Here is a 13,024-nt window from a genome sequence, read left to right on the forward strand (position 1 = left end):
AAGGAGTCCATGGTTAAAGTTATTTTCGTTCGTTCCACGCTATTTATTCTGGGGTTTTTCTGAAAGTGTAACATTACTAGGGCTCCAGGCGTAGCTCCAGGTGCCTGGCACCATATGCAATTAGCTTTATGAATCGTTAGAGCTGTTGGAACACATTCCATTCGCTTATGTGAGGGCGGCGGCACCGGAGATGATTTCAATCAGCTCGCGAGTGATGACGGCCTGTCGGGTGCGGTTGAAGGTGAGGGTCAGCTTGTCGATCATCTCACCGGCGTTCTTGGAAGCGTTGTCCATAGCAGTCATACGGGAGGACTGCTCCGAGCAGGCACCCTCCTTCATGGTGTAGAAGATGAGAGAGGCCAGCGAGAACTCCAGGTAGCTCTTGACCACATCGCTGTCGAGCGAGTCGTAGACGGCCAGCTTCTCCGACTTCTCCACGGTGGATCCGCTGAAGATTGGGAGGGTGGAGCACTGGTAGGACACCACCGACTTGAAACGGTTGTACACGATCTTGCCCTCGGTGTAATCGTAACCGGTCTGCAGAACCTCGTTGGCAATCTTCGAGGCGTCCAGGAAAGTGGGCGGCAGTCGGCCCACCTCGTTGGCCACCATCAAGATGTTCTTGCCGTACAGACGGGACAGGATCGCGCGCGACTTGTCGCCCACGCAGAACACCTTAGTGTTGGCCTCGTCCTGGGCCAGTTCGCCGCGGATGAGACGGGCCACACCAGTGTGGACGGCGCCGCAAAGACCACGGTCCGAAGTCACTGCGATGAGCAGCTTCTTGGGCTCCGCCTTCTCGTCCGCCTGGATCTCAGTCTTCTCGAAGAACTGCTGGGCGCCGATGCCGTAAGGACGCGCCGCCTTCAAGTCTCGCTCGGCACGAGCGTACTTGGCAGCGGACACCATCTTCATCGATTGCGTAATTTTCTGAATGTTCTTCACCGACTTCAGGCGGATGGAAATCATCTTCAGGGTGGCCATGCCACGCTGCTGCTGGGCCAGCATGGTGGCCTCCATGGCCAGGGGCAGCAGGAGCTGGGTGCGTTGCATCATCATCCTGTTAGTTGTCGAAGATTCCCTGTCGCGAAAATTAGCTCGTTTCACTCGGCCAAAAATTGAGAAAATTCACCTACCTTGCGTTAAGTTGGCTGCGCCACAACGAGTGTTATAACACCGAGCAGAGTTGCCACACAGTTCAGGTTGGAGTGGTGACTATTCGTGGTGAACGGTTAAATATTATATTTTATATTTGGATTATGGCTATGGATATTTGCTACATATAACTATTAATACTGGAATACAATACTATAAATACAAAATGTTATTGCTTTGCACAGATTTAAGAAACCCCTTTGGAAAGCTACACCCCGGCGACCATGTTCATTATGCATAGCGAAATCCAATTAGGTGGCTCAGAAATCACAATAATGCTTGAAATTAATTTGAATTTATGTAACCCATAATTATGACACTATAGTTAAAAACAAATAAATAATTGATAAGAATTAAGAGGTGCCAGCTTGTTTTCTACCCTCTACCAGAGTTGCCCTTCTCCTTGCCAGCTCAATTCTGCAATCAGCTGCTCACGCACGAGCCACAAAGTTCCGTCACTAACGCCTCACGCAAAAAAAGCTGACGTACTCGGGAAAAAGATTAGGATAATTCGACGGAGACGAGCGCCCGATCCGATCTACTGACTTCCCCGCCCCGCAACAGAGCCATATAGACAAGATCGCCCTGTCCAGGACACCCGGGATCCCAGGGATGAGACCTCTGGGGACGAAAAACAGCGGATAAGTTAGCTGTGTGCGTGTGTGTGTGCGTAAGCAAAGCTGGAAAATTGTTGCTGCGCATCGGAGGAAAATAAAGGACATCAGACAGCTGGATTGGCATGAGGAGGATAAGGCTCAAGCCAAGGCTAAAGACAGAGGCATAGAGCTTGAGGATAAACCGAGAATCGGGCTCCACCGATTTCAGTGCCTTTGTGTGGCAGCAACAAGGTGTGCGTGTGTGTGAGTGCGTGCGTGCGTGTGTTGCCTGCGCAGTGCGTTGTTGTTGCAGTTGCAATCGCCAGTTGTTGCTGTTGTTGTTGCTGTTGCTGTGTGACACAACAGTAACAAAATATTGAGCCGCCGAGCAAAACACATAATGTGGTCGTTCTTCTCGCGCGACTCCTCGAAAGACTTCCCCTACGACATTGGCGAACCGGTGGGCGGCTTTGACCAATACTCCATATGGACGCTGCACAAGGCCAAGCGCAAGACCACGCTGGAGGAGGTGTCGGTGTTCGTCTACGACATCCGTAGCGGATCCGACACCAAGTGCGAGCTGGCCAAGGCGGCGCTGAAGCGGCTCAAGACATTGCGTCACCCCAGCATTCTGCAGTATCTGGACTCGCTGGAAACGGACAAGATGCTGTACGTGGCCACCGAGGCGGTGGATCCGCTGGGCACCTACTTCGCCAAGCTGGGCAGCGACAATGTGCAGAAGGGCCTCTACCTGGCCTGGGGTATCTTCCAGATCACTGTGGGTATCCATCTCTCTCATAGTTGCCCTAGCTAACCAAGTCACCAATCCCTTTCAGCGCGCCCTGTCCTTTCTCAACAACGATGGCAACCTGCGACACAACAATGTTTCCGCCTGGTCGGTGTTTGTCAATGCGTCCGGCGAGTGGAAACTGGGCAGCCTGGAGTACGTCTCAGCGGCGGATGGTAATCCCATGCCGCCCGCCAAAATACCAGTCACCCTGGAGGTCTACGATTCCCCCGAAAAAAACGATCCGAGCAAGCTCAAGGCGGCCACGAAATGGTACGTAATCCTCTCAACTTAGACTATTATAATAATCCTTCACATACGATTCCCAACCAGCTCCGTGGACATGTGGGGCCTAGGCTGCCTGGTGTGGGAAGCCTTCAACGGTGTGCTCAAGCAACGCTCCAACCTCAAGGACATAGAACACATACCCAAGTCCCTGCAATCGCTGTATTGCGAGCTGGTGGGCGCCTCGCCTTCGAATCGTCCCAATCCAGCAGACATAATCACACGTTGCCGCAAGCCTGGAGGCTTTTTCAAAAACGATTTGGTGGACACACTGCTCTTCCTGGAGGAGATCCAAATCAAGGACAAGGCGGAGAAGAATCGCTTCTTCAGTGGCCTGACCACGCATCTCGACAACTTTCCGGACAACGTGTGCAGGCACAAGATTCTTCCACAGCTGATAACAGCCTACGAGTACGGGGATGCGGGCTCTGCCGTGCTGGCTCCCATGTTTAAGGTTGTCCATTGAATTGGCATATCCTTATCTGACTTGATTTTACAAAGAATTATAATCTTGCAGCTGGGCAAACTGCTGGACGAGGTGGAGTACCAGAAACGCATTGTGCCCTGCGTGGTCAAACTGTTCGCTTCCACGGATCGAGTGACGCGATCGCGCCTGCTGCAGCAGCTGGATCTGTTCATCGCGCACTTGCAGCCACAGGTGGTCAACGATCAGATTTTCCCCCAAGTGGCTCACGGGTTCCTAGACACCAATGCCACCATACGCGAGCAGACGGTCAAGTCGATCATCCACTTGGCGCCCAAGCTCAACTACAACAACCTGAATGTGGAGGTCCTGCGTCACTTTGCCAGGCTTCAGGCGCGGGATGACCAAGGTGGAATTCGCACCAATACGACGGTGTGTCTGGGCAAGATTGCGCCGCATTTGCATCCGCAGGTGCGCCAGCGTGTGCTGGTCTCCGCTTTCATTCGTGCCATGCGGGATCCTTTTCCGCCGGCAAGAGTCGCCGGAGTCCTGGCGCTGGCCGCCACACAGCAGTACTTTCTGCTCAGCGAGGTGGCCAACCGTGTTCTGCCGTCACTGTGTTCCCTCACCGTTGATCCGGAGAAGACGGTGCGCGATCCGGCGTTCAAAACCATCAGAGGCTTCTTGGGCAAACTGGAGAAGGTCTCCGAGGATCCCAGCTTGCGGGAAACGATGGGTGAGTACTTCCCAATATGGTTAATTAATCAAATCTTAACTAGGTTACTAATTAAATATTTCGTTCGCAGAGGCGGATGTTCACACGGCCACGCCTTCGATTGGCAATGCGGCGGCCACATGGGCGGGATGGGCGGTGACGGCCGTCACAGCCAAGTTCTATCGCAGCCAAAGTGATTCGTCTCGACCACGACCGCCTTTAACTGGACGCAATCTGTCCAAGCCAGCGTCGCTTGGTAAGTATTCGCCTCGCTTATGCAATTACCACAATGCAATTAACCCGGCCTGCATTTGCGAGCAGAGCAACCATCGAGCAGCAGTTTATCGACCACCACGAGCAGTGTTACCTCAATGACGTCGCTGGAGCATGAAAGCAATGACACCTCCGCCTCGGCCTCCGATTATGGCAACAACGATTGGGACAACGAAAACTGGGGCGAAATGGATGTAAGTAGTGCTCGAATCTACTGGCATTTGCATGCTGCTAATTATGCTCGATTATTTTAATTTTAGACCTCTCAGGATCCCAGCAGTCCGCTGGCGGCCAGCTCCAATAATGGCGCCTTGATGGCAGCCAATGCCTTGAGCGAAGTGCGCGACGGCTGGGACAACGAGGAGTGGGGCAGTCTCGAGGAGGATCCGGTGAGATCTGACCAAACTAACAATTCAAACTTGTTACTAATTCAATTGGGTGGGTTTTAGTGCGAGGAAGAGGAGCAGGCGGAGCAGGAGCAGCAGCAACAACAGCTGGCTAGACAATCGATATCATCCACGTCATCCAGTCAGCCAAATCAGCGCCCGCTGCTGCCACATCAGCAGCAGTATCCCCATCAGCAGCAGCTGCAGCAGCACGAACTAAACGATCTGATCGAGCCGCTGGCCAAGCTCAACTCGCACGTCACCTCGCCGTCGAAGCAGTCGATGCTGCGGCCAAAGGAGCTACCCAATCTATCCAGCAGCAACACGTCGCCCACGTCGGCCACTGCCAATTGCAATAACATTAGCCCGCCTTCGTCGCATTTGAACAATTCGACGCATAATGCCAATTGGAATAGCGATTCGTGGGCCGACGGGGAGTTCGAGCCACTGGATGAATCGGGATTCGGTGAGTTCCTCACACTAACATGCCTTTTGCCATATCAGATTTCCCTGCTGGCGACCCACTTGGTGAATCGCAACTAACGAAGCCGATACTTTCCAGGCAATGCCAAACTGGACGAGGCCCGCCGCAAGCGGGAGGAGAAGAAGCTGCAGCGGCAGCGGGAGTTGGAGGCGCGACGGGCCCAGCGGGCGAGCGGCCCCATGAAGCTGGGCGCCAAAAAGCTTTAAAAGTAATCAGCCGATAACAGCGACGTGTGTTGCTTAGCTGTTATTCGCATCGTACATCTAAGCCCAAAGTGTATTTTGTATATTTCTGTGCGTGTGTGTCTTGTCCCGGCCCCGATTTGTCCAATTTGCCCCATTTGCCCCATTTGGCCCATTTGGCCGCTCTGTGTGTGCTTTGTGTTTGTTTTGGGTGCCAGTTTGCATTAAATGCAATCTCAGTGTCTCGAGCCTCCATTTCGATTCCGTAACATAGCCGTATTGTATTTCTAATGCTGGCACGATATTAGCTAATATATTCAGCGTCTCTAACGAAAATTCCAATGTAAAGCACTGTAATTAAACCTGTAATTTATATTTATAACTCAAACAACCAACCAACCAGTAGCTAGTAAATTACTTCAAATTTATACCCTAATTAATCGACTAAATAGGCGTGATTAGAGTGACAGGATTGAGAGTCGGGGACTCAATCGATATCAGCGAGTGGATACGAGGTCCTTTTCCAATCCCACTATCAATGAGCGAATGGATATGGATGTGCGTGTGTCTGATTTCAAAACCCATTTTAGTCGCCCCTTTCCAAAGGCTAAAACTTGCTGGATGCCAATCCACGCGATTTTCGAGGGACAGTGAATATTTAGGAATCTAAACTAAACGTATTTTTGCGAATGGAGCGTAACCAAAATTGTGAATTTTAATACATAAATAATAGCAGATATTTTTATATAGTGCATAATAAAGGGAAACGAAAAATATATAGAACCAACCAAATAGAAACAACCGAAATCGAGAACCGCAAGCAATTATAGAAGGAAACAATTTTAAAGCCTTTCAGCGATACATTTGTAGTAGAATTGCACTTGTTATATACATAGATGTCCTACGTTGCCATAAATAGGAACGATCAGGAATCGATGTCCTCCCGGTTCGCTGCGGCTGCTGGCCACTTTCCGTTGGACACTCCTCGATTTTTACCCAGTAAGAACAGCACCAAGCGCAAGGCCATTTTTGCATGTCGAACTAGTAGCGTTACCTAGCGTAATCTTACACTTTTGGATGTCCTGTACATACACTTAGATACAGATACAGATGCAGATTCAGATATACATATACCTAACATATATGCCGATTTTTTCCAATACCTCAATATCAGTGTACAATTTTTCCATAATATATTTTTGAAATACAAACGAAACTAATAACCGCAGCGAGGAAATACGATGTGAAAATGTTGACTTTTTGAAATCTCATTGTTGTCGCCGCGTCTGTTTGCATTTGGAGCAAACGCCACACATACATATGTATATTTGTAATTAATGCAACTCGATTCCGATATGCCCCGCCTACCCCGCGTTCCGCCCCCGCCACCAACCACACTTCTTGGCATTCATTTTCTTATAGCAAATTCTCTCAGCAAATTTAACATTAGCGTAACGAACTATTCAAAGAAACCATTGAAAAATAAACAAGAAATTGAAGCAACATGGAAAATGTATTGTTTAGACAAATTTTTAAGACTGCAAAGAGAAAACAAGAAAAAACCAAAAATCAATTGAAAGTGGTAATGCTAAATTACAAGAAAACTAAATTATTTAGTACTAATCATCAGTAAAATAAATTTTGAAATAATAACCATGTTCTTCTCTTCGGAAATCGCAATGCTAACGCAACAGGTAAGTGGAAATGCAAATGGCCAAATGGATGCACACATCTGATCAATCGGATATATATACATATATATATTTAATGGCCAAATGGCATCTGTTTTGGCAAATGTTTCCGATGGCCAAGCGATAATTGCAACAATGCAAACGCAAGTCTTTGTTTATTACTCGCAGTTTGCAGTTGGCGCAGCTGCTTTTTGCGAGGACAGTTCAGATGGTTAGGTGGGAATATCATAAAAAATCCAACGAGCTAGCTATAAGTGAGGAATATAAATATATATATATATATTATTGCGCTGGTACTTCAACTTGAACTTTGATAAGGGCACTGCTGAAATCACTCTAAAATGAAGACGTGACTTTTTAAGCGTACATTGTATTCGGAACATTATTTTGTAGCATTATTAGTTTCCGTTCAGATACTATTGCTTAAAATGTGGCTATGATTTAATCTAAATATTTACATTTGCCTATAGTTAGCGATTTGGTGCTGCAAGATTTCATAGCATACTTATCGGAGCCAACGAGGCCCAATTCGTTGGCTCATTTCGCACCACTCCGCCCACTCGGCTCATTAAAATGAGTCAATCCGCCCTGTTTGGTGCTTCTTGGTAATCCCCAATGTCACGTCACGTTTTGCGAACTATTTTTAAGACCTGCGACCGCACAACTTTGTTTTTCTCACGCGCCCGTTTCGCAGCTAATTTGTTGCAACTTGCTGTGGGTCTGCCACACAGGGGCGTTGTCCAAAGGGGGTCTGTTTTAAAATATAGGAAATAAATACGCTATAGAAGAGTTTTTCCATAAATATGATTAGTTTCAAGTGAGTGGATTGCTTACATGATGATTAAGAGTAGAGGGAGCTATGCTAACCCCTGGTTTATAATTTTAATCCCTATGAAGGATCCCCTTTGCGCCGCCCCTGTTGCCACCGCTGGTGCCGCCCACTTGTCCGCCGCCTCCCAGGAGTGGAGCAGCTGCCAAATCTGTTGACGGAGCTGCCCTTGCCGTGAGTAATTGCCTCGCCCAGTGCCACAAATGCTCCGGTTAGTGGTGCCCAAAATAAGTGACGCCAAGTGGAGGAGGGTGGTGGCTAAGAAAACAGATTAAATGGCAGGCGATCGCGGAATGCTATTAATAGGCACTGACTTCAGATGCCGCAGATGGAGGTCCAGACGAAGGCCGGGCGATAGAATCGCTGCACTGCGCCCGCATTACTCATACGCCCTGCTGCCGCCACTCGCGTGTCTAATTGTTCTGAGATGTGGAGATGTTGAGATGCTGGGAGGCTGAAACTGAGGCGATGGGGCCGCGATTAGCGCGCTGCAATTAAATGGTCGTCGTGATAAAGTTGAGCAAATATTGAGATCATTATGGTAATTCCGGCTGCCCTGCAACCATCCAGTGCCATTCAGCTTCCATCTTGGGCATTCATCTGGCGCTCGGCGAAGCTCGGATTTGTCACCGATATATTGGAGCCATGCGATTTGGCACGCAGGTGTGCGGCGGTTCCAAACAACTCTATGCGAACTCGCGTAATTTCCTCGCCAAATGCATTAAACGCTCTTACTATTACAATTGCCATTTGTTTTCGATACCCTGCGATCGTAGGTGCGGTGGGGTATGCTGGACTAGTAGTTAGCAAGCAGGCAAAATATGATGAAAAGTTAACAACAAGCAAATGAATATGAATATTATTTCAGATATAAAATAGTATGCTTAAGAAATTATTTTAAATTAGTAAACAAATGTAGATCTCTGGTTTTGAACCTATTATTTTGTGGAATAATATGTTTTGAAAATATTTTAAATAATTTTATTTAAGACTAAATTCCATGCCAGCCAAAATTCGTATAATTTTGAGCCGTTCGCGCCTTTTTCCCATTTCGCGACTTTGACTTCCACAATTTTCGCGCATTCAATTCAATCAAAGCGCAACGCTCCGCTCGACTCGCCTTTGGCTTTGTTTTCGGCGTCTTTTGTTGTAGCGCCGCTGCAGTCGTTGCAAAAATTGTTTAAAATTTCAAATTAGCTGCAGTTCGCAGTGGTAATGTCGCTGCATGAGCTGCCATTTCTAGGAGCGGTCTCCTTAGCATTTACACAGCCGCTGCATTCCGGCATCCACCGCCCAGCTGCCACCCACTCACCCGCTGGGTGATGGTGATGATGACATTCTACTTGTTGCACATAAATCATTCCCATATTAACAAGCCACATTTTCAAGGGCGTTGCACCGTGGTGCTAAACGTTTTTTTTTTTAATAACCGGAACAACAATCACTTATCACCTGCGAGGAAATAGATACATAGATCATTTTATTCTTTATCTAATCGCTGGGCTTACTAGAGCCAAGAAATAAGTGCTTTTTCGTTTAATTCTTGACCCTATTCAGGAAAAAGTACTGCAAGATAACAATTAATATGGCACTACTGAAAGCAATGCCTCGACTATCAGATGCCCCTTACTCAGCTGGTTGGGTATGACAGACCATAGGTATGTGCAGTGATTCTAATATATTCATAATAGATATGACAAACTAAACTGATTCTGATATATTTCTAAACATATATTATATGATCGTAAAAATATAGTTTTTTTTAACATATACCTAGTATAGTTACCTAATGTATTTGCCAAATCTTCGTATGCAGATAAGGTTGCATTAATCTGTGCAAATGTGGCACTGATGTGCTAATCTAATCCAACTCGCGAGTTTACTTATACGTACACATAAAGATTCAAGAAGTGAAAATCCCCATATGACTCATGGGGCTTTCCCGGCATTAACCCCGAATAAGGCCACGCTTGAGCGTTGATATTTACGCACTTTGAGCCAGTTTCCGTTTGTGCAAATACGTGCAAACAGCCAAGTTACAATTGCGATGAACCAATATTGGTCCGCGACAGTGGACAAGCCTCCAAGGCAAACAAAGAGCGATCGGTGGGTGATTGGATCGGATGGGATGGGGGGACTGTGTCTTCCATAGAAAGGAAAACCGCAGGCGCAAAACCGCGATAAGGGGCTGACTATAGCCCGTGGTCTAACTGACTATATGGACTGCGTCCGATGAGCCGAGTGCCGTGCGTGCCCGAGTTGATAATTGCGCTGGGGAGTCCAGACCGCAGACAAGACGATACGGATGAGTCACCCACCAGTGGGCCAGTGGGCATGGCGGCCCGTGGCCACCAGAAGCCCAAGTGTTCCGCAAGTTCGGCACGAGCGCCACGAGAGATCAGCGATGTGGGTTTGGCCATTAAAAGGCTAACTCTATAGGGAAATTCCTTGCTAACTTTATAATATGCGTAAGTTAAGCATTTTGACTCACATCCGCCACATATTACTCACGAGTAATATCAAACTAGTTAAGGGATTTGATTAAATTCCGCTTATATCTGCAACTCTTAAAATTATTTTTTATTTTGTATTTTTTTGAAGTTTCCACGTCTAGTTAAAATGACGACAGCACTGTCGCCGAAATGGCAATGTCTGTAAACAAATAAGTAAATAAATTTACAACTGGCGGCTGCATGCAACAGTTTGTTGTCGATGAATGAAAACGTGCTGCCAGGGTTGGGTGACCAAGGGGATGGGGGGAGGCACTCGTGGACACTTGGAGCCACGGGAAACTGGTTTTGGCCACATGCACAAGACACAATGTAAATGGCAGCGAATTGGCGCACAATTCGAGGCTTGCCGCACACGTGTTGATTTCGATGGCGATGCCAGCTGACAAGCCACCCACCACCCGCACACCTGGCACCCCCTCAAACGGAGCCCCTTGTCCTGCCCCAAGCCCCCACCATCCCCCCGCCGCGTCACCTCCGAAAGTGGGTCAATTACAGGCTGCCATTGTCGCGCTTGCCGCATGCACAGGAAAAAATTAAGGAGCGAGTTAAGCTTGAAACACAATTAAATATTTGTACGTTTTTACTTAATTCACTCATTCAGTTGGTAAGATATAAATGAAACTAAAACTTTTATTTTATTTCCCAGACTGTAGTTAGCATAAATTGTAGTGCCATCAACTTATGTCATCATCATATTTAAAAGCCATAAGTTTTCTCTGTGCACGCATGTGTTCGCCGTCGCAGCGAACTCTAAACTTGCGAAATAATAAATTCAATTTCACAAAATGGGGCAAAAATCGAATCCAAAAACGGCCAAGACCAAGCAACCACAAGCGTCTAAGTTAATTGTGAAATTCTAGCTGCCTGTATCGCTGCCAAGCCAAGCAGGGCTAATAAATAGTAAGTCGCTTCCGACTTTATGATGGTTAAATGGCTGATACATACTAACTAGAAAATATGTATCTATGTACAAATGCGCATCTGCATATGTATGTATGTAGTTACCAAATCTGCCATGGATGCCATTGTCACCTGATTAGCGACACGTACGCCATTCGCTAGAGATTAGGATGCACTAACTCAGCCGCACTCCTAATGGTTTTTATGGCCCTGATAAGACTTTTCTTTCCGGGTTGCTTTTCTAGGAAACTACTTTGAAAGAAAGTCCATGATCTTGTGATCTATATCTATATCTATTCTGTTTCAAGGTGCAAATGTAATATTATATATATCTTCTAATCTATTACGCTAGCTAGACTCTTTGGCATATATGTACAGATACTCGTATGTAGTAACTTGCTGTCCAACCAATCCCTACTTCAAATTGAGGCGCCTTCCAGCTTTTTGGAGGCTCTTTGGTCTGTCTGCCTGGTTTTTGGGATCGGTCGGTTCTGCTGGGGCTTCTCTTTTTGGGGTCTGGATGATGATGATCCGTCCGTCCGCAAGTAGTGCCGTCCGTACCGACGGCAAGATCCCCAACCCCATCCCGATTCCGATGGGGATCTCCATGTGCGACGATGTTGGCGGCGGCGGCGGCGTTGGCGATTAATTACCCTCGAAACGGCTTTGCTGATTTCAGCTTTACGAGCCTTTTTAATTTTTTTTCCCGCTGGTTGCCGTCTTTTCTTCGCCTGACAAGTTGAAATATGCGTCGGACACTTTCGAGCGAGGGGCATAAAAATACCAGAACCAATCTGAACTTTTTGTTTTCTCTGTTTCAGTTTCTCTTTCTGATTCTGGCTTGGATTTGTTTTTGGGCAGGCTTTTGGTTTTATGGTTGTTTTGGCAAGGCATTAAGCCATTTGGGCTTCGCTTTGTTCGCCCGACCGCCAATTGTGGTGAGTGGATGGGTTAAGGGCTCTCGATTCTAGAGCGCGGCCACCGCGTGGAATACTCAATATTTATAGACCTAGGTCCGGTAGTCGAACAAAGAGAGAGAGTGAGAGGGAGCGAGAGAGCGAGAGCGAGAGAGCGGAGTTACACTAGCTTACAGGAAAATGCTCGAAAAATAGCACTTGCTTAATTTAAAAAATGAAGTTTTAGACAACATGCTGTTTACTCAGAATATAAAACTTTATCCAAAATTGGAAACAAGCCAGCAATTCTTCGAAGAATCGTTATAGTATATAAAAAGCCGTTAGTACTAAGAAGAGCATCTAATCTAACGACGGATTTCCGTCAAGTTGAAAATTGCTTAAGGTTATTATTCCACTTATTACTAAAAACATTTAGTTTTATGGAATTATGTTGCAGTTTCTATCAGATAAATTGCAGTTTAAAATCACGTTGAATCGGAAGCCGAAAATAAAGCGATCTTGTGTAGGCTAGTGCCATAAACCAATCGCTGTTCTCTAAAATGGAATAGAAAACAAGTCTCCTCTTCACTGGGATGAGTCATGTGGACGTCAATACCGCACGATATCGGGGAACTCGAGCAATGGGGTGAAAAATCCGAAGACGTCACTGGCTTAAGGAGACCACCGATAAGGATTCGGACTGGAACACGTCATGGCTGGCCTGGAAAATGGGGGAAGTGGTAATCAAATTGGGGAAATGAACGGGGATGGGGATGGGGACATAACCCGCGTCGGGTTCAACGTACAGATGGCTTGGGGCCACACCTGTTGCCGAAACTACAATAAAAATACAAAAGGCTGCGGCGCAATAAAGCAGCAGCAGCAGCAGCAACAAAGCGGCCAGAACG

The 13,024-nt window shown here is 47.0% G+C and overlaps 2 protein-coding genes across 2 annotated transcripts; one reads left to right on the forward strand and one right to left on the reverse strand.

Moving 5' to 3' along the window:
- Window positions 1-13: 13 nt before the first annotated feature.
- LOC117142305 (ATP synthase subunit gamma, mitochondrial) lies at window positions 14-1,236 on the reverse strand. Its single transcript, XM_033306193.1, has 2 exons — window positions 1,137-1,236; window positions 14-1,081 (listed from the first exon to the last, which is right to left on the reverse strand). Exon 2 carries the CDS (start codon window positions 1,057-1,059, stop codon window positions 166-168), a length of 894 nt encoding a protein of 297 aa, XP_033162084.1. The 5' UTR covers window positions 1,060-1,081; window positions 1,137-1,236; the 3' UTR covers window positions 14-165.
- Window positions 1,237-1,586: 350 nt separating this feature from the next.
- Window positions 1,587-6,070, forward strand: LOC117143486 (N-terminal kinase-like protein). The gene is made up of 9 exons (XM_033308199.1): window positions 1,587-2,529; window positions 2,588-2,811; window positions 2,872-3,277; window positions 3,341-3,983; window positions 4,054-4,218; window positions 4,284-4,429; window positions 4,496-4,624; window positions 4,685-5,087; window positions 5,184-6,070. Exons 1-9 carry the CDS (start codon window positions 2,152-2,154, stop codon window positions 5,309-5,311), a joined length of 2,622 nt encoding a protein of 873 aa, XP_033164090.1. The 5' UTR covers window positions 1,587-2,151; the 3' UTR covers window positions 5,312-6,070.
- The last annotated feature ends 6,954 nt before the right edge of the window (window positions 6,071-13,024 follow it).

Source organism: Drosophila mauritiana, chromosome 3R (assembly GCF_004382145.1).
Source record: "Drosophila mauritiana strain mau12 chromosome 3R, ASM438214v1, whole genome shotgun sequence".
NCBI classification, from domain to species: Eukaryota; Metazoa; Arthropoda; class Insecta; order Diptera; family Drosophilidae; genus Drosophila; species Drosophila mauritiana.

Coding starts and splice junctions, on each gene's coding strand:
- LOC117143486 (XM_033308199.1), top strand. CDS start 2,152: ATGTGGTCGTTCTTCTCGCGCGACTCCTCGAAAGACTTCCCCTACGAC. Junction 2,812..2,871: donor CTCAAGGCGGCCACGAAATG/GTACGTAATCCT, acceptor ATTCCCAACCAG/CTCCGTGGACATGTGGGGCC. Junction 5,088..5,183: donor ACTGGATGAATCGGGATTCG/GTGAGTTCCTCA, acceptor GATACTTTCCAG/GCAATGCCAAACTGGACGAG.
- LOC117142305 (XM_033306193.1), bottom strand. CDS start 1,059: ATGATGATGCAACGCACCCAGCTCCTGCTGCCCCTGGCCATGGAGGCC.